This window comes from Protopterus annectens, chromosome 7.part1, assembly GCF_019279795.1.
Source record: "Protopterus annectens isolate FY-2018-M chromosome 7.part1, PAN1.0, whole genome shotgun sequence".
NCBI lineage: Eukaryota > Metazoa > Chordata > Ceratodontiformes > Protopteridae > Protopterus > Protopterus annectens.
This window is the reverse complement of record NC_056740.1, coordinates 220,637,762-220,660,034: the sequence shown is the minus strand read 5'-3', so window position 1 is coordinate 220,660,034 and position 22,273 is coordinate 220,637,762. Positions and strand designations below refer to the sequence as shown.

The following is a 22,273-nucleotide window of genomic DNA, read 5'->3' as shown; positions in this document are numbered from 1 at the left end:
CCCAAATACAAACCGTTCAGAGTAATGGTGAGTGTGGAAGAGAGGTGAAGAAGAGAATACAGGCAGAGTACAGTCAGGGTGAAATGGGTGGAGAAGAGTGTCAGGAGTGATTTGTGACAGACTGGTACCAGTAAGAGTGAAAGGGAAGGACTACAAGAGGTTAATGAGACCAGCTATGTTATATGGGTTGGAGACAATGGCATTGACAAAAAGGCAGGAGTCAGAGCTGGATGTGGCATAGTTAAAGATGTTAAGATTTGCACTAGGTTTGACTAAGATGGACAGGATTAGGAATCATTATATTAGAGGGTCAGCTCAGGTTGGACAGTTTGGAGACAAAGCAAGAGAGGCGAGATTGCGTTGGTTTGGATATGTGCTGAGGAGGGATGCTGGGTATATTGGGAAAAGGATGCTAACGATGGAGCTGCCAGGTAAGAGGAAAAGAGGAAGGCCTAAGATAAGGTTTATGGATGTGGTGAGAGAGGACATGCAGACGGTTGGTGTGAAAGAGCATGATGCAGAGGACAGGAAGAAATGGAAACAGATGATCCGCTGTGTAACGGGAACAGCTGAAAGAAGATGATGATGACAAACAGGCTCTTTAATAAAAGAAAAAACTCATTGCATACAATAAAGAATGTAGCTCTCAAGATGTCAGAAACACTCCTGATAAACTTAAAAGAAATTTTGGTCCCTGATTAAATCAACCAAGGCTAGATAGGAGGTAAAAATAGCCACTCATGCAAAAAACCTTTGTTGACTATGTTAGAAACCTCTGAAACAATGCCCAGCACTGCACAGATCTTATAGTAAATGATATCAAATTCTCAGGTTCTGAGGACATAGCCTATCTATTAGCTGATAAATTTAGCTCTAACTTCACACCCCCTGTATCCCCTGCATTACCAGATCACATACCCACATCTACATCTCCCATCAAAGCCCCCAAGAACAAGTCCACAGAGCACTTTCCAAGGCCAAGAACACTGCTTCTGTGGGGAAGGATAACTTGCCAGGCTGCCTATTGGCCATCCTGAAACAGGACCTGTCAACTCCCCTCCCCCAATATATGCTATCAGTATCAACCTCCAAACAGGTGTTGTGCCGGATGAATGGAGGACAACAATATTACCTTCACAAAGGTGGGGTGTCAATCGACCCGGGTAGCTATAGACCTTGTAAGGGGAGGATCATTACAGAATTAATAAATAAGGACATAGGTAACCTAAAAACTCTTGACCCAAGCCACTTTGGTTTTGTCAAGGGCAGATCCTGTCTGCTTAACCTGGTTGACTTCTTTGAGAAGATTACTGAAGCAGTGGGGGAGAAAATTGGAACGCACCACATATCTAGACCTCACAAAGACATTCAGCACGATACCACACTCAGGTATTGCTGATAAACTCACTCAGCTAAATGTTAATTCCTATGTAACTCATTAGATAGCAAATTGTCTCACAAATAGAACTGAGAAAATTAAAGTAGGCAGCTCTGTCTCCGCTAAAAGACCTGTCACTAGTGGTAAACACCAGGGTTCAGTCCTTGGGCCACTTCTCTTTGCATTTACTTCTTGAAGGTCTAAACTAATGTTAAGGTTTTATGGCTAAGTTTGCAGATAACTGTAAACTGCCATCATAAACTCTCCAGAGGACACCGATATCCTACAACAGGGCCTTTCCTAAACAAATAGCTGGTGTCATAACTATGGACTAAAACTAAATGCCAAAAATGGATGATAGTCTTATTTGGAAAGCAAGATGTCCCCAGTAAATATCACATAGACAAACCACCCTTGAAAAGTTTTTGGCAAACAAGATGTCCCATGTAACTATCGCATCAACAAAACACCCTGGACCAGTAGTTAGCGTCCTGGGAACCTATGTGGAAAATAGACTGTCCTTCAATCACCAGATATCCTCTATTGCAAGAAAGACATTTTTCATTGTGCAGTTTATTAGTAAGGGTATGGTGTTTAGGTCCATTCCACTGTATTCATCACTTTTTCATCTGATTTTTAAGTATAATGCCCCCTTTGATATGTACCTATCGAAGCACATAACACAACTTGGATGAACACAGTTCTTTCTCACCAGTATAAAAATCAAGGGCCTAAATCATAAAAACTATATTAACCATCTTAAAGCCTTGTCCTCTTTCTCAGTATCATACACACTACTGAGGAATCATCTCTCCCTTGTTCACAGAGCTTCAGCAGACCCTGTTCTCTGAGGTCTGCTGCACAGCCACAAGTCCAATGGTAGCATAAACACCCATTCAAGAGATCTTAATCTTGTCTACATCATAAATAAAACATATTGGCAGGAGAGATATGTATAACAGAGAAGACCACTTCTTTGGAATTGTATTTCTCTCAACATAAACCAAAGTGCTTCCCTTACTCTATTCAGACATAATCTGAATGAATGGATGAAAAACCTCATTGGTCAGATGTGTACTGTACTTTGTTTACTTGTCTGGCCTAAACCTCTCAAGGTAGAAACTGTAGCTGCATCTAAGTATAGGGTGTATTTTGGAATCTGCACACGCTAAAGGTCCGTGGCTGTTAAACAATATTCATTTTCACATTAGTGTTCTGGAAATCAGAGGAGTGTAGGAAGATCTGCAGTATCTTCTCTCTCCCAAATGAGCTGCTTTTTCCCATTCAGGCGGCATGGCAATAGTTCATTTCACTGAAGAGACGATTACCAGATTTCTCCCCCTCTCCTTTTTTTCTTCTTTTTAATGATGCTTTGGGCTTCTGGTACTGAACATTACAAGTTGGCATCTTTATTAATTGCAGTGCAATTTCCCTGTTTTCAAATGTTATTGGATAGCTTTTACAGAGTTTACTTTCTACCCCAAATGGTATCTTTTGTAGGATGCGTTCATTTTATCTTCCCAAATAATACTGTGTTCAACATTGATTACTTCTGATCCCAGACTCATGAAGGTTTCTCTACTGATCAATTTTAGTTATAGGGCCTACTTTATGCCTTCCTTCATTATCCTGGGTTCCTTCAGCCTTTGTCAAGACATAAAAATTGTTCCTCTAACTTCCCTGTGATATAGGTGGACTTGACAACAAACTTCTGCAGTTCTCCATTCAACACGTTGTGAGGGGTTTGACAGCAAACTTCTGCACTTTTCCATTCAACACACTGTGAGACTAGCAGTTTTGAGAGAAGTTTCCTTTCCATTCATCAGAAGCATCGTACCTGACCCTGTAATCCCTCAGAGTAACCTCCTGATTCCTTCAGTTATAGCAGCAACAAGAGGTTCAGAGATGTTTATCCAGAAAATGTATCATGCAACTCATCTTTTCCATTAATTTGAATAATTTTTCTGTCTAGAAGGAAGATCTCCCTTATCTCAATATGTCCTGTCTGATAAGAGGGTTTTCTTTGCCCTTCATCAGAAAAATCTCACCTGACCCTGCAGTCCCTCAAAGTAGCCACCTGATACTTTCATTTACAGTGGTCAGATCTTCACAGTTGTTTAAGCTCAAAATGCTATGAGTAACTCATTTCTTCAATGAAACGAAGAGATTTTCTTTTCAAGTAGATGCTAAGTCTGTTGTATCTGATTAATGCCCCATGTTATTTTGTTTTGGATGGATTGCCCTCTTTTTTTTTTTTTTTTTTGATTCTGCCCTAGGTTATTCCAGCAGCAAGGTTTCACCTTTTAGCCATTTCCAGTTTTTGCGTAAGTGATCGGCCTCTCAAATCTTCAAAGTTGTTTTGTACATTTCTCAGAAGGGACCATTCAGCTTTATCCACCTGTAAACAGCCCTTTTCCTTCTATTACTTAAATGTTATGTTGAAGGAATCCATATTTACTCCATTCTGGACTGACCACTTTATCAGTTCTTGGGTTTCTGTATTTGAGGACCATTCCTGTTACCATACCTGATAGCATACCTCTCAACCTCGAAATATCAAAAATCAGGACAAGGCCCATGAAAAATAGGTACAAATCTGTACGCTGATTAACATACAATTTGCATACATAATTACATAACCCCACCCACTCCAGTGGAATTGTGGGATACCAACTTTCAAACGCAAACTGAAAAACAGACAACCAAAGTATGACACCAGAGTCCCCCTGCAGCCATTCCAACGCCCCATTACCTGGCTATTTTGCTCCATTTACCATAAACACTAATGTGTGCATACTGCTTTACTTCTACAACTTCTGCCCTTGAAACTCACATTTATTAGCCTCTAGCTACCAGGTGTATTCAGTTGGGGGCATTTACACACACACACAGTTTCAGATAAATACAAGGCTTCCTGTGTTTGTTTTTATTTATTAATAGTCATAATATACATATAGTTCAGATTTAATTCCAAAATATTATACTGCTCAAGTAGATATGATGCTCCTAAATTATGGACTATGCCAAGAAGTATTAAAGGCTTCAACTCAAAGCTGAACAATGTCAACATTTTCATTGTTAAGTGTTTTATAAAGTTCCATTTGATTTCCTGCATAATGTGTGCTGTTTACTGACATGGCCAAGACATCTGTTTTCATATTTGAATCCAACATTATGAAACAATACTGGATTCATTCCAAAACAGGAACTAGGTAACCAGAGATGTATGCATTTAAAATGAAGGATAACACATTTCAGGGCACTGAAAGACCATTTACAATCCTATAGGATATTACGCTTAAATTATCTATTCTAGACATACAGCAAGAAGTCAACATTTTAAATATTTAACATTTATATAAAGCCAGAAAGCTTTAATATATCAGGCAGATCAGTCACCCCTCCAAGTACCATCACCAGAAGCATAAATGTTGCTATATTTATCCAGACTGTTTCTAATGGGTCAGCAAGGAATTGAACAAATAGCAGTTCCTCCCAGACTCAGTCTGCCGTCGCTAGGCCAGCTTACCCCCGCTTTCAGGCAGCCTATTCGGTATAAAGGCATCAAATGACGCCATTTTCCAGTCTTTTCTTGTTACATTTCCCCCATTATAGCTGTTAAGGCATCGGTATCGGTCAGAACCAGAGATTTCTTTTACCCAATAATTTCTTGCAAGCACCGCTCAAAGCCAAATACCTCTGGGAGTGACTCTTCTGCCCCAGCTTTACTTCCACCGAAGAATAACTAAAAAAAAAATGGGGGTTGCTTTTGTGCTAAAAAATTTCCACTCTAAAGCTTACCTTGTTTACTGACTACCTTGTTAAGGCCCGCCTCGCGCCTGTGCTTCACTGTTCGCCTTGTGCTTTTTTACCCGGGGACGGCCTTTAGACGCCGGTCGCAGCTGGCTGAGCTTTTGACCGGCGGACTTAGGCTGGCGTCGGCCGCCGGGTCATGCTGATAACGTTTAGCTTTTATTAAGGGCGTCCGCGTTTCGCCAAACCAATGGTTAAGTTTCCCCAAAAAGACAATCAGCGCTGAACCCGACAAGCGTTCTTCCCGCAGCCGGGCCGGTTTACCCAGCCAGGCCACCAAGGTATCTGTTTCATCGGCTTCGAATCCGCGGCTCTTTTCGCAGTCAAAATCTCATTTTGACACTATTCCCTTGATATATTCCAAGGGACCACCTGCTGTTGCTAGGCCACCTGCAGCTATGTCCATTAAGGCCTTTGCCTGGGCTATGGCAGCTGGGCAAGCTACTAAATCTGTACCTGCTAAGCCCCCTCTCACAGGCCTAGGCTCTTTTCTCAAATGCTTATTTAGCAGGCTAAGCAATTTCTTTAATCCGGGATCCCCAACGCAGGCCAGACAGGCCTCTAGCAGCACCTGTTAGAAGAGAAGGGGGAGCAGAGCCCCTGGACCAGTCAGTTCAGATGATTCCTCTGATGATCAGATAATAATACACCTAGAGCAGAGCCTTTCTTCCCCTTAGATGAAGGATGACCTGAGATGAGTCCATCCTGCCCCTCTCCCTCCTGCCTTTCCCCTTTGGGGAACTTTTGCATGCTATGAGATGGGATTTCAGTGGCAGGGCCATTTCATTCTCAGAAACCCTGCCATGAGGAGAACGAAGGTGGTTGGCTACAACAGGACTAGACTCTTCAGAAAGAGATTCCTCTGTTTTCTTTTTACTATTTACCGATGCTTTTGGCCACCTGCAGTTCCTCTCAGCGGTGTAGATCCTGCAGGTCTCGATAGGTACTACAGGGTCCATGCATTACCATGCTAATATACCCTTTTGCTCTTTTGCAGATCCCGGGACCCGACCTAAGGCTGTAGCAGGCAGGTACAGCTAGAAACCCTCCCCCTCTTCCTAAGAATGTAGGTCCTGCCAGATGTAGTAAATAAACCCCCTTCACCCTCTCTTTTCATATCCAAGGGAACTGTCAATACACATGATCTTTGCTCAATGCATTATCTAAGACCAGTTAACCAAAAAATCATCCTCGGATGAACCCCAGAGACCTAATACCAGCAAAAAATGTGGTACATACATTCTCTATAAAATCAGTACCAAAAGAGTGTTGCGAAATGGATGCACAGGAGGCTTTTTTAGATTTTCCATTTTTGGCACAGTTATGATGCACAGGCATGCATGGTTCTGGCAAGCAGGCCTTACCAGAGGCATTCAAAAATGCAAAATTATTAAAACCATGTCATGGATCCAATTTGTTTGGCCATTATTCAGGTGCTACTGGATGGGAAGTGAAGGCAAAAATCTGTCCAAACTGTGAAAGCAGAAAACAGAGATCATACAGGTTACTTAGCCAAGGTCCGCCAGGATAGAACCCTTCCTTTCCAGAAGAATTGGTCCTTTGCTAGAGAGGCTCCAATAGCCAGAGGCAGAGGCAGAGAGGCATCCAGGGGTGCCTACCAGGACGCCATAGTGGCAGGGGCCAGCTTTCAGTAGGTACCAGGTGGTACAGCCACAGACACAGCCACCACACGCAGCACAGTACAGCCACAGGCTCTGGGCCACAGCTAAGCTAGAAAGAACAACTAGAGTGGCACCAGAAGCGGGAAGCTAGCCTTATTTTCAATGAACTGGCACTACACAAGAGACAGACACGCGATTTGCAGACCATAGTTGAAGGGTTACAGGTTTCACTTCATACTCTTACCAGGAAGAGAGGAAGCTACCAAACCTCCAAATCAAAGGCAGAAGCTCTAAAAACAAATATCTCAATTATTAAGGATGAGAGCTGTGGAAAAAGGTACCATCATGGAGCAAGGAAAATTTAACCCACCAGACTCTTCTGTACCAAGAAAAAAAACAAATGGAGGAGAATTCTAATCTTTGTCCGGCTTTAAACACATAATTCCTCATTGTTCCAAAATTCAAAAATGCTGACTGCAGCTTTTCCAGCCATTCTGGGCAAGGAGTCTTGGCTGGCTGCTCTAGATACAGGCTGGCCCGCCCATACCTGCACCCCCCATACCTAATCAAATTGCAGAAGAAGATTCAGATCACGCAGGATCAGAGCATTATCAATTCTCAGCATTGCCCTTTACTCACTACTGCTTCAGAGTGTGCCTCACTTAAAATAATTGCTCATATCAGTAATGCATTGCAGGCTCTAGGAACTGCCTAATTTACTTATACCGAGACTGCCTGATACAAAGCGGACAAAACAAGCTAGCAGAAGACTTGAAAAGGGTCATTTACCTACTGCAAGCCCTGCAAATGGGACTCAGACACCAGCTAAAAGAAATTTCTGCACAAGGGATCGCATTACAAGGACATTTGAGCATGGAAGCTTGGACCCCATCTCTCAGTTGGAAAAACCCCTTTCAGTTGGAGCACCCAATGTTTCCTTTGATGCACAAGGTGCTATTGAAGAATGTGAAGGGAAAGATCAGAGGATCATCATTCTCCTGATAGCTCCAGACTGGCTAAGACAACATTGGTACCCATTACTGAGGGAGCATGTCTGGGAACAAATATGGACCCTACCCTGGTTCCCTTGCTGTTAATCACACAGAACAACTACAACATCCTGCATCCACTTTGAAAAGACTGCAGCTAACTGCCTGAACATTGCATGTCTCACTAACCGAATTTATCCCAAAAGGGGTTAAAGCATCAGCTTTTCAAGCAGATACTTAATTTGGATCTCCAGTCTTTCACATCCTCTGCTCAGGCAGTTTCTGAGAGGATTAAGAGATGTAAAAACCTCCTAGGAATTAATATACTATCATGGAAAACTGCTTTCCTGCTGGCAATCACTTCAGCAAGAAGGGTATCTGAGCTACAGGCATTAATGGCAGTACAAACCTTCCTGATCTTCCATCAAGATAGAGTGTCCATGAGAACAAATCCAGGCTATCCACCTACCTACATTCTTCCCCAACTCACAGAACAGGGAAATGCATCGTGACATCTACATTTTATGTAGGTACAAAAACTGTGCTTTAATTCATCTACACATTTATATGGTAGGTACAAAACTGTACTTTAATTTTTAATGTACAGAAAATATAGATGCATGCATTTCCTAAGAATAGTATACATGTAACTTAAGGTTTACATGAATATTAACTGTATTTACTGTCACTTGTGATAAACTAGAATACATCTTATAAAACTGAATTTAAAACATTATGGCATCACATTATATTTAATGCTAGTTACTTCAATGCCTGTGAATCCTTACTTGCAGCATTTGTTATAGTTAAGAAGAGATTCTGATGAAGTCCAGTAGTTATGTGGTTTGAGCTGTTTTGATTGTTTGTGCTTTGGTGAACTTTGTGTTTGGAGGTGGTTTGGAGATATAGTTAAGAAGTAGTAAAACATCTTTTCTCTTTATTCATCCATAGAGAGTGATGATATCTGTGTATAGCTCATTGCTTCCAAAGCTAAACTGTTACTTGAAACAAGTCTGTAGGAGTCTCGGAGCACCTAACATTTTTTTATTAAAATAGAATACAGCTTTCGTGTCATCTTTAGTTTAATGGAGACTTCATCTCTATTAAACTAAAGACGAGTTACGAGACAAAAGCACTTATCTATTTTAATAAAAAAGTGAGTTCCTCTGACTTACATTCATCATTAAATAAAAAGTAGATTTTTTTAAGGAGGAAAATAGACTGTCAAAAGCAGTGTAGCTGAAAGGTATACTATGACTGCTGCGACTTACAATTTGAGTGGCACACACACACACACACACACACACACACACACACACACACACACACACTCACTCACTCACTCACTCACTCACTCACTCACTCACTCACTCCTTAAGCAGCTCACCTAGTAACTCCAAAGTAGCAGCCATCGTTGCCTCCATGCAGAACAGCCAAAGCCAAGCCATTACCTCTGGCCAACAAAGCATTAATCCACCAGGCAGCAGCGACCTCCGCTCCATGCAAAAGCAAAACAGCCAAAGCATTAATCGAGCCACGAGTCCAACAACAAACACACAGCCAAAGGTCTGCAGCAGTTGCTTGTTTCATTTCCGATTCCACACTAGAAGTTTTCAAACAGCCAGAATTTAAGCACACGCAGCCAAAGCTCTGCAGCAATCATTCCTTTCATTCAAACAGCCAGCCGGAAAGTACACGAGCCCTTGAGCTCAATTCCAACAGGCTGACGAAGCTGATGTCATCGTGCACGTGATTACGTCAGCTCAAAACAGAGTGAAATAAAAAAAAATTGAAAAGAGCTGGAAAAAATCAGAAATGAAGGGGTGCCACTCAAGAATCATGGCACCCTATTAATTGGACCCCAAAACTCAGTAAAAACCAAGTAAATTGGTACAGTTGGGAGGTCTGCCTGACAATTTTAAAACTCAGATTCCTACCTTATCTTTCATAATGGTATGGCCTTTTTGTGCACTAACAGCCTATTTCACCCTGAGGTTGCATTGGTTTACACCTTAACATGTCATATCTTCTAGCAATGTTTCCAGACAAGTCAGATGAAGCGGAACACCTGTTGCCTACCACAGATGTCAACTAAGGTGTTAACTGGTGGCAAACCCACTGGCAATGTAGGACAGGGCTATGACTAAAACATCGGTAACCTGAGTTCAGTCAATGGTTCCAGCACCTGCTGAAGCTGTCTGGGAGAGAGAGAAAAGGGGCTGGCACATCTCACCTCTGTCTGAGAGAAGAATAGGGCATGTGTTCAGGACACATGGAGTGCATAGAGTTGGCAAGTTGAGACTGGAGAAATGTGCATTATGTGCGCATTACAGAATGTTGGATCATCTGTGGTATCTGTGTATCATTCACAGAAGACAATGAGAGTCCCAAAGGATTTTCATTGTGTGCCACTTGGAAGAATGTGGAGCATGGGTGGGGTTGTTAGGGCTGTAAAGAGTAAACTACGATTTGCTTGACACTCACCCTTTGGGAAATAAGTGGGTCATAAGGCTCTTTGCTGCAAGGGAAAATTAATGGGCCAATTGAGAAGTTGGAGGAGGGGTCTTGATAGAAAGGGATTAGAGCAAAAAAATGCTATTTATCCAATACATAGTTTTCAGAAAGGGTCCTCCTTAATGTTATGTCATCTGTGGTGGTAAGGAAGAAGATTGTGACAAAAACGTGGTTGTACAAGGGGCCGGTGAACATTTGAGTGCATTAGAAATGAAACATCATTAAAGGATCTAGTACATACTTTGGTAAAACAGTCAAAAGTAGAAGTTTAGCAGTGTAATATCTCTGTTGCTCAAGGGAGGGTGTTACTGCCTGATATTGTATGATGTACTGTTGCAAAATGATCTTTTGAAGAATGATACTACAGTTATATGTTTTGTAGTAATTACAGTAACATTTGATCTTTAAGACTGGGTTTGCAGCAAGAGGCATTACTTATTCGTTCTTTTTGATGGTTTGTTAATGGGTGCTAGCTGTACAAATCTGAGCTTGTTTCAAAAAGATATTTTCATTAAATGTCTTTGCACAGATCTGTCTTGGTTGAAGATGCCTCCACTTGGAATGTCATAGTTTAATATTGCTCAAGAACTGGAAGATGATGTATGAACTGAGTGTTTCTGTTCACTGCACTGTAAAGGCTACAAGGTGGTTCTAGTTTGTCTGAGAGGAAAAGAGGTTGCTGAACTGTCATAGCTGTGAAAGCCCTGTTAAAATGTTCTTGTTGCAGGACTGTATATTCTTGGACAGCCATTGACATGGTATCGCATAACCATTTTTTTTCCTTTGTTTTATTCACTGGAAAGGTAAGGGTGCTGTAGTGACACTAAAATAGTATAGAATGAGTAAAAGTCTTACTTTGATTCCATCCCTTCACACACACACACACACACACACTTGATAAATCACATGTCGTCAGTTTATGTCTCGGGATATGTGCTTTTTAATTCCCTGTCTGGATCTTTTTATGAGAACTTTTGTTATTATTTTCAGACTTGTTGTATGTATTGCTGAGTGTCTTATAAAGTGAATCTGTGCCTGGAGGGAGCGGTGATTGGAATATTAACATACTGACTAATGTGATCTTCTAATGAATGACTTCAGTGAAAAGTGCAAAATATCACTAATAATGGCTAAATGTCTAGAAATTAATGAGTGTTGAAGCACTTGTATAGATTCAGATTTATGGAGCTAGTTATTTGACAAAGGAGTAGAATTCTGCTATAAATTATAATGTTCTGCTTTTTTTTAGATATCAGTGTGAATTTTTCAACAATTAACTGGTGGAAAATAGCCCAAGCATTGAAAAGAATTATTGTGTTCTCAAAGAGAGGTTAACTTGATTGCAGGCTCACGTTAGTAGCCACACTGAACAGTGCAGTGATAGGTATAATGGAATGAGGACAATATGTGTAGTTCTGGTGAAGAACATTTTCTGAGGGCAGGAGTGGGGAAAAAGCAGAAGAGTGGAGCAAGGCCTGAGAAGGAGAGGCGCTTGGATGCAACTCATGGGATGAGGGTTAATCCAGAGCGGGTTATGTAGCTGAATCAAAATAAGAACAGAACTTAAATAGATAAGCAAATTTTCATACAAACAGCATGATCCTTGTGTAAATCTAATAAAGAAATTTCTTTGTATCCCTTTGCTACATTGTTAACATAGTCAATCACACCTTCCACTTTTATTTGAAGTAGAAATCTGAAATAACTGTACTCCCTTGTTCAGAATCCAGTATTGTTAGACTCTTTTAATTATTGTTTGAGAGGACATGACAATTAAGAGAATAATCCCAAGATTCAGCTCTTTGAATATTTCTTATTCTATTCTTAATTTTTGATTGACATTTCAGGACTTTATACTAAGCTTTTTGTTTTATTGCTATGCAGGATTGTGTACCAACATTTCATGAGCTGGTTCGACTTCACTTTAAGGGTTATTTGAAGCCTCCTTTTAACACTGAAGGACGAAAAACGGCAGGAATGGGTGAAGAGGTACTGTTCCCAATTTGTCTTTCGTAATTAATGATGCTAACTATCCGGTAAATGGAAATGCTGACCATAGTGACAGTCACTGCAACCTAGCCAGAGATTGAATCATAACATCAAGAAAACTGAATTCATACATCACTTAAAAGATGCAATTACTGCTACTGTTTGTGAACAGTGAATTCATTGCCAAAGGAAGAAGGAAACTTGATGCAGATAGTGATGCAATGATGATGAAAGGTAATTGAGGTGGCCATAAGGTGCACGACCATGACATAATTATATCAAAGTGCCTTATGTTGGCATGACAGTATGAAGAAGGAACGCCTAACATCGAGGACTCTCCTTGATGGGACCTGTGGTTAGGATCATCCTTTCCACCTGTCAAAATTCAGCATCTCTCTTCAGAAAATCACAAGCAAGGGATGGGTGCACACCTGTGATTATGCAAACTTTCACATAATACACTGATTTAGATAGTTGTTCTTGGGCACCATGCACAACATTTTTTTCTGCTTTTGTGCTTCTCACACTGTTTTGGCATCTGGTTTTGCTGTCATCAATAAAGTTTCCTGTTTTCATATGATTTTCAGTTCTAATTTCATTGTGGGTTTTAAAACTCGTCCAATTCTTGTACTGCATGGTGGCAGTACATTCTCACAGGACTGATGATAGGAATGTCCCTTTCGTGTATGAGATAAAGGCCAGGGTGTCTTCACTGGAGAATTAGTGTAGAGAATTGGTTATGGCCTAGTCATCCTTTAGCTTGGTCTTTATGGTATCCATTGATGCCTGATTCAGCAATTTAATATGAGCCATTTGCAAGAGGACTTGATCCAAACTACTGACTGTTTTTGCTCCCTTTATATACTCTTTTGGGCTATCTGCAAGAGTACTGTGTCCAAACTACTGACTGTTTTACTGTCACCATGGGACAACGAGCCTTAGTTGCAATACATCAGACCACTGCAATTTGGACTATCTGCAGCTCCAAGGGATTTCACAAAATGCTTGGTTTCAGTCTTTGCCTTCTGCTGACTTCAGGGAATCCACATTCACCTTTACCTGGATGTTAGCCTCATCTTAGCCGATTCCACCCAAGACACCAAGGCATCCCTTCTTTTCTCAATAAACCTTTTCCAAAAACTAAGTTTCAAGCTAAACCTAAATAAATCCACCCTGGTTCCACCTGACAAGTTTCTTGAGTGCTTTTTGGATACCTCCCTCCAGAGTAAGTTTATTTTTACCATCTACATTTCTTAGATCTGGCTCACCAGTCCATTTCCACAGCAAGAGAGTTTCTGAGAATCCTAGATTACATGGCATTAGCCACTCTCATAGTTCATTTAGCCAGACTTCACATAAGAAAGTTTCAAATCTGATAGACCCAGCACCATCTTCCTCTGTTGGTTTCTGTTGATTATTGCTTCTTTTCATGTTCCAGTTCTGAACTTCATTAAAAAGTAACTATTGTGGTGGTCAAATCTGTTTCATTTAAGTCCAGGTCTGCTACTTTCTTCTCCCATTCCTAGTCAGTCTGTCTCAATAGACACTTCAGACTTTGCCTGAGAAACAGTGTCCAAAGAAATCAAAGTTCAGGAGATTTGGGATCCCCACCTAAGGAAAAAAACAATCACATCATTTTCAAAAAAATAATGGCTTCGATAAAGACCTTGAAGGACCATTGCTAGTAAGTACAGTCAACACCACAGTGGTATGGTACATAAACATACATGGGGGACAGGTCTTACCCCTTGTGCAGGCTAGCCATGATTGCCTAGGAGCTGGCAGTTCAGCACAGATTCTTCCCTCAAGCAGCTTATATCCCATTAGAGTAAAACACTGCTGCAGATTCCTTGAACAGATCCAGGACAGATTCTGATCCTCACAAATGTATGTTATATCCAGAGGTCTTACAGGAAGGAGATTGCCCACCTGTGGGAATGCTTCAAGTAGATCTCTCTGCCATTATTCACAACAAATAGTTACAGAAGTATTTTGTCAGAATTCCTTGAAATCAGGCCTGGAAACCAGATGCCTTTTCTTTCCTGTGGATGGGAATGTTCTTGTATGCCTTTTGTTTTCTGTGATTGCCACAATTTTAATAAAAATCAAGAAGGACTCTCCAAAAATACTATTGGTAACTCTTTTTGGTCCAGACAATATTTGATGTCCTTCTATTCTGATGTTGCAGTATTCATAACAGTAAGGAGTAGCTGCCTGCAGCGCCACCGTCCGGCCAGTATACCAGAGTCTTTGTCTTGGAGTGTACGTGTGGTGTCGGCTACGAGGGCCATAAACTGGCCTTAGGTATAAAGGTGACGTGTGCACGTACCCTCTCAGAATTTTTCTGCCGTAGTGATCATTGGACGCCCATTCACCAGTTCTACCTTGCTTCACGTTTTATCAGATGGACTACACTTTTGATTATCGAGACCAGACAACCGTTTGGACCATTCAGATAAGTGCCCACTGGGGGGTTTTCTTACTTGTTTTGCTTGCTGTTTTAGACTTACATGTCAGCTAGGAAAGGGAAATGTGCTTGTGGGAGACAGATTCCTCATAAGGACATGCACGATAAGTGTGTTTTCTGTCTAGACGAGGCCCACGACCATACATCCTGTTCTGTCTGTAAGTCATTCGTCCCCAAAACACTTCATAGCCAACTAGCGGCTTTAAATCTTTACCTCAAGAATCAGAGACTCAGACATTTGGCATTAGGCATGGAGGGAGGAGTAGGCCCATCCAACGAGCCGCCTCAGAAGAAGGTGAAGAAACTAGTCCCGAATCCCAGGCAGCACCTCAGGCATCCGAACCGGCTCTAGAGGCGATAGCAGACCTGGAGTCCATTCGGAGGACGGTCTCCCAAGCAGGCCCGGGAACCACAATGGAAGCTGGGGTGCAGGAAACCGAAGGTACATCCGCTGAGGTATTTCAGCCATCAGAGTCTGATGGCATAGGGGAGCCATGGCTCACCTTCTCGGAAGCCCCTGCTCCTCCTCCTCTTGCTAGGCCAACGTCTGCTTCTCCCTTGTCTACCACACCCTTGAAAAGGAAACAGAAGTCTAAACACGTTGAACCCCCTCAGATGTCAGGCTGGGAATCCTTTTCCCAAAGCCTCTTTAAGGCCTTACAGGCCTTACAATCCTAACAACTCCCACCTACTCTCACTCCTCAACCAACCAATGTCGTCTGAGGAGGAATATTCATCCTCCGAGGAATCCTTCTCTTATAAGACTCAAATTGAATCCCCCAAGGAGTTCATTACTCCAGATGAAGAGGACTCTATTTCTCCATACTATCCAGGGGAAGAATTTAGTTTTCTGGATACTGTCTCCATCATGAGGGAGCACTTCAAGTGGCAGGCCTCTGAGGTCTCAGATTCTAAGAAAAGATACTTTGACCTTCTGCAAATGGAGCACCCCGCTCCCTCAGCTGTGCCCCCTTTACCACCTACATTTCAAGATGCATTCTTAGCTGCTTCTCCTGACTCCCAACCTCCAGCATCTAAACGATCAGACAGATTTTATAGGGTCACTCAAGACACCCAGTTTCTTTACAAGAACCCTCCTGCTGACCCAGCTGTTATAGCTGTTTTGGCAGACAAGACCTCCAGACAGCTTCCTTCCTCTACTCTTTATCCAACTGATAAAGACAGTAAATGTATGTACAGGACAGGCAAAAAGTTCTACACATCTTCCACTCTGGCCATTAGGGCCTTGAACTACCAAACCCACATAGCAAGGTTTGTACTTGACAACATTTCTAAGGCCTCCAGCCTTCTTTCTGAGGTCCAGGACTCCCCCACCAGAATACAATTAAACTCTCTCCTCTCCACAGCATCAAAAGTAACCAGGCACTCAATTAAGTGCAGCTATAATGCTGTGGAAGCTGCTGCTTCTGGATCAGTGCTGTGTCATTACTCCTGGGTATGGCTACAACCCCTCCCCATGGATGTTCAGACCAAACTTCTGGATGCTCCGTTAGACAATAAGGCACTTTTTGGGCAAGCCTCTGCTGAGCTCCTCAAATCCATCTAAGAGAAGGGAAAAGAGTTACAAAATCTAAAACACCTTTTGGTGTCCACCATTCCTAGATATCATAGAAACCACCCTCAAAAACCATCCTTTGTATGAAGGGAATCCTTTTCCTCAACACAGCAATCCAAGGGACGTAGGCAGTAGAGAAAGACTTCTACCCCAAGACTGCCCTCAAGATCTTTTGCCACTCCCTTTCGGAGACAGTCTAACCACCCCAGGCCCCCTCCACTGTGACTCAACCACCCTGCATCCAGAAACTTCCCTATCTCTCCATCTCATTCTTTCCCTCCCCTCCTGGCAGAAACTTACAAAAGAATGATGGGTCCTCTCCATTATCCAGAGAGTATATAACATGACTTGGTGGATGCTCCCACCCTTTCATGGCATTCCACAACCACCAAAAAAATAGATTCACCTATTTCCACCCATTGTTCAACAACTCCTAAACCAAGGCACCATAGAACCAGTTCCTGCCCCTCAAAAGAACTCGGGGTTCTAGTCCAGAATGTTCCTGGTCCCCAGGAAAGAGGGTCCCTGCAGACCTATCCTGGATCTTTCCTTTCTCAATCTTTTCCTTCTCGTACCCAGCTTCAAAATGATAACCTCACCTATTCGCCTGCCTCTAATCCCCCCCAAGTCTTCATGGTGGCTCTAGATCTCAAGGATGCCTACCTGTACATCCCCATTCATCCAGGAAATTTCTCGGATTTTCTATAGGCTCCTGCCATTTGCAATTCTCTGCTTTGCCCTTTGGTCTATCCATAGCCCCAGAGTGTTCACCAAGTGTCTAGCCCCCTTTGTTGCCCATTGCAGGACACAGGGTATACAAATATATCCCTACCTAGACGACTTCCTCATCCTGCATCATGACCACCAACTCGTACTCCTCCGTTTGCAGCAGGTGTCACACACCCTCTGTCTTCTGGGATTTACTATCTCGCCTGACTCCTTCTCAGGACATGATTTTTCTGGGATGCAGACTACGCACGGACTGCATGAAAGCCTTCATACCGGACCAAAGGATTCAGGAACTCGGTCTGTACTTCAACCAGATCCTTTCCTGGACCTTTCTGACAGGTCGGGAATTTCTGAAACTATTAGGTCACATGGCATCCCTTATACACATGCGCAAAATTCAGTGGGTACTGAAAAATCTATCGAACCAACATTCTCACCCCTTGGATGTGCCCCTCCCACTTCTCCCTTGCTTAAAGAGGGAGATCCATTGGTGGATATCTGCAGTACAGACCAACCCAGGGCTCCACCTTCAGACCCCAGCTCCACTTCAGTGCCTTTACAACGATTCTTCGGACCTAGGATGGGGGGCAGTGTTGCAAACAAATCAACAACACCTCTCAGTACAAGGCAAATGGTCCACTCCAAGAGTAAAATATCACATCAACATCAAGGAAATGAGAGCCTTGCTGTTAGCCCTACTAACATTCCAACCCTCTATCCTGCTAGGAACCTTAAAGGTAATCACAGACAACATGACAGTTCTGTGGTACATAAACAAGGAGGGACCAGGTCATACCCTCTATGCAGACTGGCCATTCAGATTTGGATCTAGCAGATTCCCTCAGAGTACATCTGTTGGCCATGTATATCCCCTCTCAACAGAATGTGATGGCAGACACACTCAGCAGAACCTCAGCCCCCTCTCACGAATGGATGCTACAGAGGGAGGTTTTCCTAGACCTGATACACAGGTGGGTATTCCACAAGCAGGCCTCATTGCCTCCCCAGACAACAGGCTGCCCAACGTCTGCACAAGGAACCCAAAAGCGTGGAAAGTGGACGCCTTCTCCTTTTCATGGGGGAATGTTCCTGGACTCCTTCCCCCCCTTTCACTCTAATCCAGAAAGTCCTCCTGAAAATTCAGAGGGACAAACCAAAAATCCTACTGATGACCCCCTTTTGGCCAAGACAGAATTGGTTCCCTACTTTTTCTCTAGCCAAGGGCAATCACCACAGGTTACCCCACCGGATAGACCTGCTCACACAGAACATGGCAGTCTCTGCTACACCCGCAGGTGAACAGTCTAAAACTAATCTTATGGGTGATAGAATCCAGATCCCTTACAGACATCTTTACTCAGAGGACGTACTTAATGTTCTGCAGGAGGCCAGAAAACCCAGTACTAGGAGAAAGTACGTGGCTAAATGGCTCAGATTCTCCAATTGGTGTCATAGGAACAAACAGAACCCCCTCACTACCTCCATCCCTAGGGTCCTGTCCTACTTGTGTGAGCTACTCCAAACAGGACTGACATATTCCTTGATCAAAGTCCATTTATCTGCCATCTCTGTCTGTCTGTCCAACACCTCCCCTGGCTTCCAGACTGAAAGTCAAACTCTTTTCAAGAGGAGTCCTCCACATCAAACCCCCACAGAAACCCTTCCCTCCTCTGTGGGATCTAAGCTTTGTATTAGAAAAGCTAGCAGTGTCTCCTTTTGAACCAGTACATTCTGCTTCTCTGAAATTTTGTACATTCAAAACAGTTCTGCTAGTTGTCCTCACATCTGCCAGGAGGGCTTCGGAAATCCAAGCCCTGATGGCCACATCCCCCTACCTAATCTTTCACAGGGACAGAGTGGTGCTCAGGACCAACCCCTCCTTCATGTCAAAGGTGGTTAATGAACTCTCGAATCAAACCATTAACCTACGTGTCTTATACCCCCATCCTCACAGTGCATCAGAGAGAACCCTTCACTCTCTGGACGTGCACAGACAACTAAGATATTACCTAGACAAAACCAAAGACATCAGGAAATCAGAACAGTTGTTTCCTTCCATCACAGAGCACTAGGGAAAGCTGTATCTAAGCAAACCATTGCCTCCTGGATCTCCAAGTCCATCTCCTTCTGCTACTCACACCATAGAAAAACCTTGCAAGGCAGCATCAAACCACATCCCACCAGAGCAGCTGCCTCTTCTTCTGCCTTTTTCAAAGGCATTGATTCCCCTTCTATTTTAGAGGCAGCCACTTGGACCTCAGTGCACACCTTCATCAAACACTACAAGCTGGACATGGCATCCCGTGCTAGTGCCGGTTTTGCCAGAACTATCCTACAGGCTCTCCTGGACCACGGAAACCCTTCCTCCTTCTAGGATCATACTTAAAGCTCTAGTAGTCTCCCTACTGTTATGAATACTCCATCTTCAGACTAGAAGGACATAGAATAGTTGTGTAAGAAATTACCATAACCATAGATGTCCTTCTCTTCTATGTTGCAGTATTCAATCCCACCCTCCTACCCCCTGTTTCTTGCTTCAGCTATAGCAGGTATTTTATGAACATCTGTGGCCATCTTCTTCCCCAAATCTCTACCTACATAGCCTTATTACTGCCCTGGCTCTAGCAGGCATGTAAGTCTAAGGGTCTCAGTTAGGACTCTCCTGAAAAACCTCAGGAGCACTAGTACATGCAGCAGAAACTATTCTGAGGGGGGTACGTGCAGACGTCACCTTTATACCTAACGCCGGTTTGTGGCCCTTGTAGCCGACGTCACACGTACCCTCCAAGACAAAGACTTTGGTATACTGGCTGGACGGTGGCACTGCAGGCAGCTCCTCCCTACTGTTATGAGTACTGTAACATAGAAGAGAAGGACATCTATGGTTATGGTAAGGTCTTACAAACTATTTTTTCTCCCTTCTCATGCACCTGGTCATGGGGCTTTACCAAAATCTTCCTCACAAAGTAGACCTAACCTCACAGAACATGTAACTTCTCATTCACCCTGGCATTCTGAACCTACATCTGATTGTTTGAATAATAGAATGTTATGTTGTCCAATCTCACCTTAATTCTTGTTGGTTGGGTTCGGAACCTAGCATCAGTTCTGACGTGGCCTAATAGAAAAGCTCAAGAGCTTCCACTGGCTGGAGGCTAACCCCCTATCCCATGATGCACCGGGTAAGTTACCCAGATCTCATTTGCCACTCAAGCGACCGGGATGTCTTCTGACTGGCTCGTTGACTAAGTATTTAATACACTTTTTTCAACAGTTTTCAGATAAAACCTTTTCCTTTAGTGTGTGATAGAGTTAGAAAACACCATTTGTAGTCTTTAGCGTGTGCTTTCCCCTCTTGAGCTGAAGTAGTTAACTTCATTTTATCTGCAACTTGTGGGTATACAGATCCTTATTGGATCCGAGCCGGCAACATTTTTCTAGCATCTGCTCCAAGCTCCGAGCTCCTCCCCTTACCCATAATGCCCTACCATCTCTTGTCTTCCCTCAGATCTCGTTTGCCACGCCAGTAGTGTGCATCTCCTTTGCTCTGAGCTCAGGGATAGTAAGTAGAACATTTTTTGCTGATATCTAGGTGTGCTTGACTAGGATTTCCCTTCCTCCCCTTCCGTAGTATCGCGTTTGGTCATTGGTGTAAAAAAAAAAAAAAAAAAAAAGGTTTTTGTATAGAGTAGTAGTTAGGCCTGCCCTTCCCCTACCTGTGTGTGTGTGTGGTTTTTGGAAAGGTAGTGTTTATACCTTGGAGTGCAAGACTATGGCTGACCAGCCAAAGCCTGTGTTCAACAAATGTACAGAGTGTGGCCATAAGCTTTCCCCGGCCGATGGTCACACTGTGTGTGTGATATGCTTAGGAGTCCACTCAATGTGCTGTCTGTTCAGGTTTCAACCCTAGGGCCCTTAGGGATCGTAAGGCCAAGCTAGTTGCCAAAAGCCTTCTCCCTGCTGCCATGCTGGAATCTACCTCGGCCTCGGTCGCTAGTGTACCACCTTCCACCTTCCACCCAGACAGGGACTCAACCTCCCTCTTTGTCTGGCGATGGGTCTTCAAAGGACAGATCTTCAGTCAGCGAGTCTGACAAAGATAAGGAAAAAGAGAAGGAAAAGGAAAGGCACAGAGAAGAAAGGGAGAAAAAGGACAGGCATCGTAAGAGGTCCCCAGACAGAGAGCTCTTTCTCAGCCCCCCCCCCATCTGAAACCATGAGGCCTTTTTCTCCATGGCTCTGGTCTCCTCGTTTCTCACCAGAGCCGTTGGAACATTCGGACACGAGGCCCTCCTCCCCACTGTGCAGACCAGCTAGATCTAAGTCGGTGGCCTCTTCGAGGTCGACACGGAGCCTATCGGACATGGATATGGACAGGATGATGCGGAGATTTATTCAGACCCAAATTCAGATGGGAGTCTTGCCAGGTCCCTCTCTCTTTGGAGGGGCAACCTCCACGCCTCCTTTCCGCCCCATCTCTCCTTCCCCGATCCGTGCTTCGGCTTTGGGGCTCTTGGATCAGAGGTTTTTTGGAGCTGGTAGTCCAGCGCTGATGGTTCCTCCAACCTCGACTCCGGCTGTTACCTTGAGTTCTTCGGATCCGACTTATTCGGATCCGAGTGATTCTCGGAGCCGCGGACAGGGAGTCGGACCCGGGGAACGGATTCTTTGGCTCCGACCTTTTCAGATCCGATCCGTTCCCTCGGACCTCAGGCTACCCTGTCTTCGTCTCCGGTCCCTGCTGTGGATCCGTGGAGGACTTCTCCCTCTGCCTTCAAAGTGGTGGAGAGGGTTCTCTCTCAGGGATTGAGACCCTAGCCCTTCCCCTCAGATACCACCCAGGCCCCCCTGGATTTGGTAACGACTCCCTTCATCCTGTCTCAGGGACAGCCTGTGCCAGAGGATCCTCAGATAATTTTCCCCGGGGAAACCCCTGCGGCTCGCGGATCCCCTTCTGAAAGTCTTACTGAAGAGGGTCACCATAAGCGCAAGTGCAAAAGGAGGCACTTGGACTCCCCCGAGTCCCTCACTACTGACACTGACTTAGATGAAGGATAAGGTTCCCCCAGGTCACCTCCCAAAGACATCTCCTTCAGAGAAGTTATGGAGATCCTCCGCCAGAGGGGAGGTTGGTCAGCCCCAAAATCTTCTGGGGATGAGTCAGTGTTCCTGGAGGCCTTTGGCATGGGCCCATCT

At 43.6% G+C, this 22,273-nt stretch overlaps 1 protein-coding gene across 2 annotated transcripts in view; it reads left to right on the top strand.

Annotated features, from left to right (window-relative positions):
* LOC122807704 (uncharacterized protein HI_0077-like) overlaps window positions 1-22,273 on the top strand; it is a 731,990-nt gene that overhangs the window by 644,584 nt on the left and 65,133 nt on the right. For both annotated transcript variants that reach the window (XM_044078675.1, XM_044078674.1), the window contains exon 11: window positions 12,201-12,305. In XM_044078675.1, the coding sequence (XP_043934610.1) occupies window positions 12,201-12,305 (105 nt within the window). The remainder of the gene's footprint in view (window positions 1-12,200; window positions 12,306-22,273) is intronic.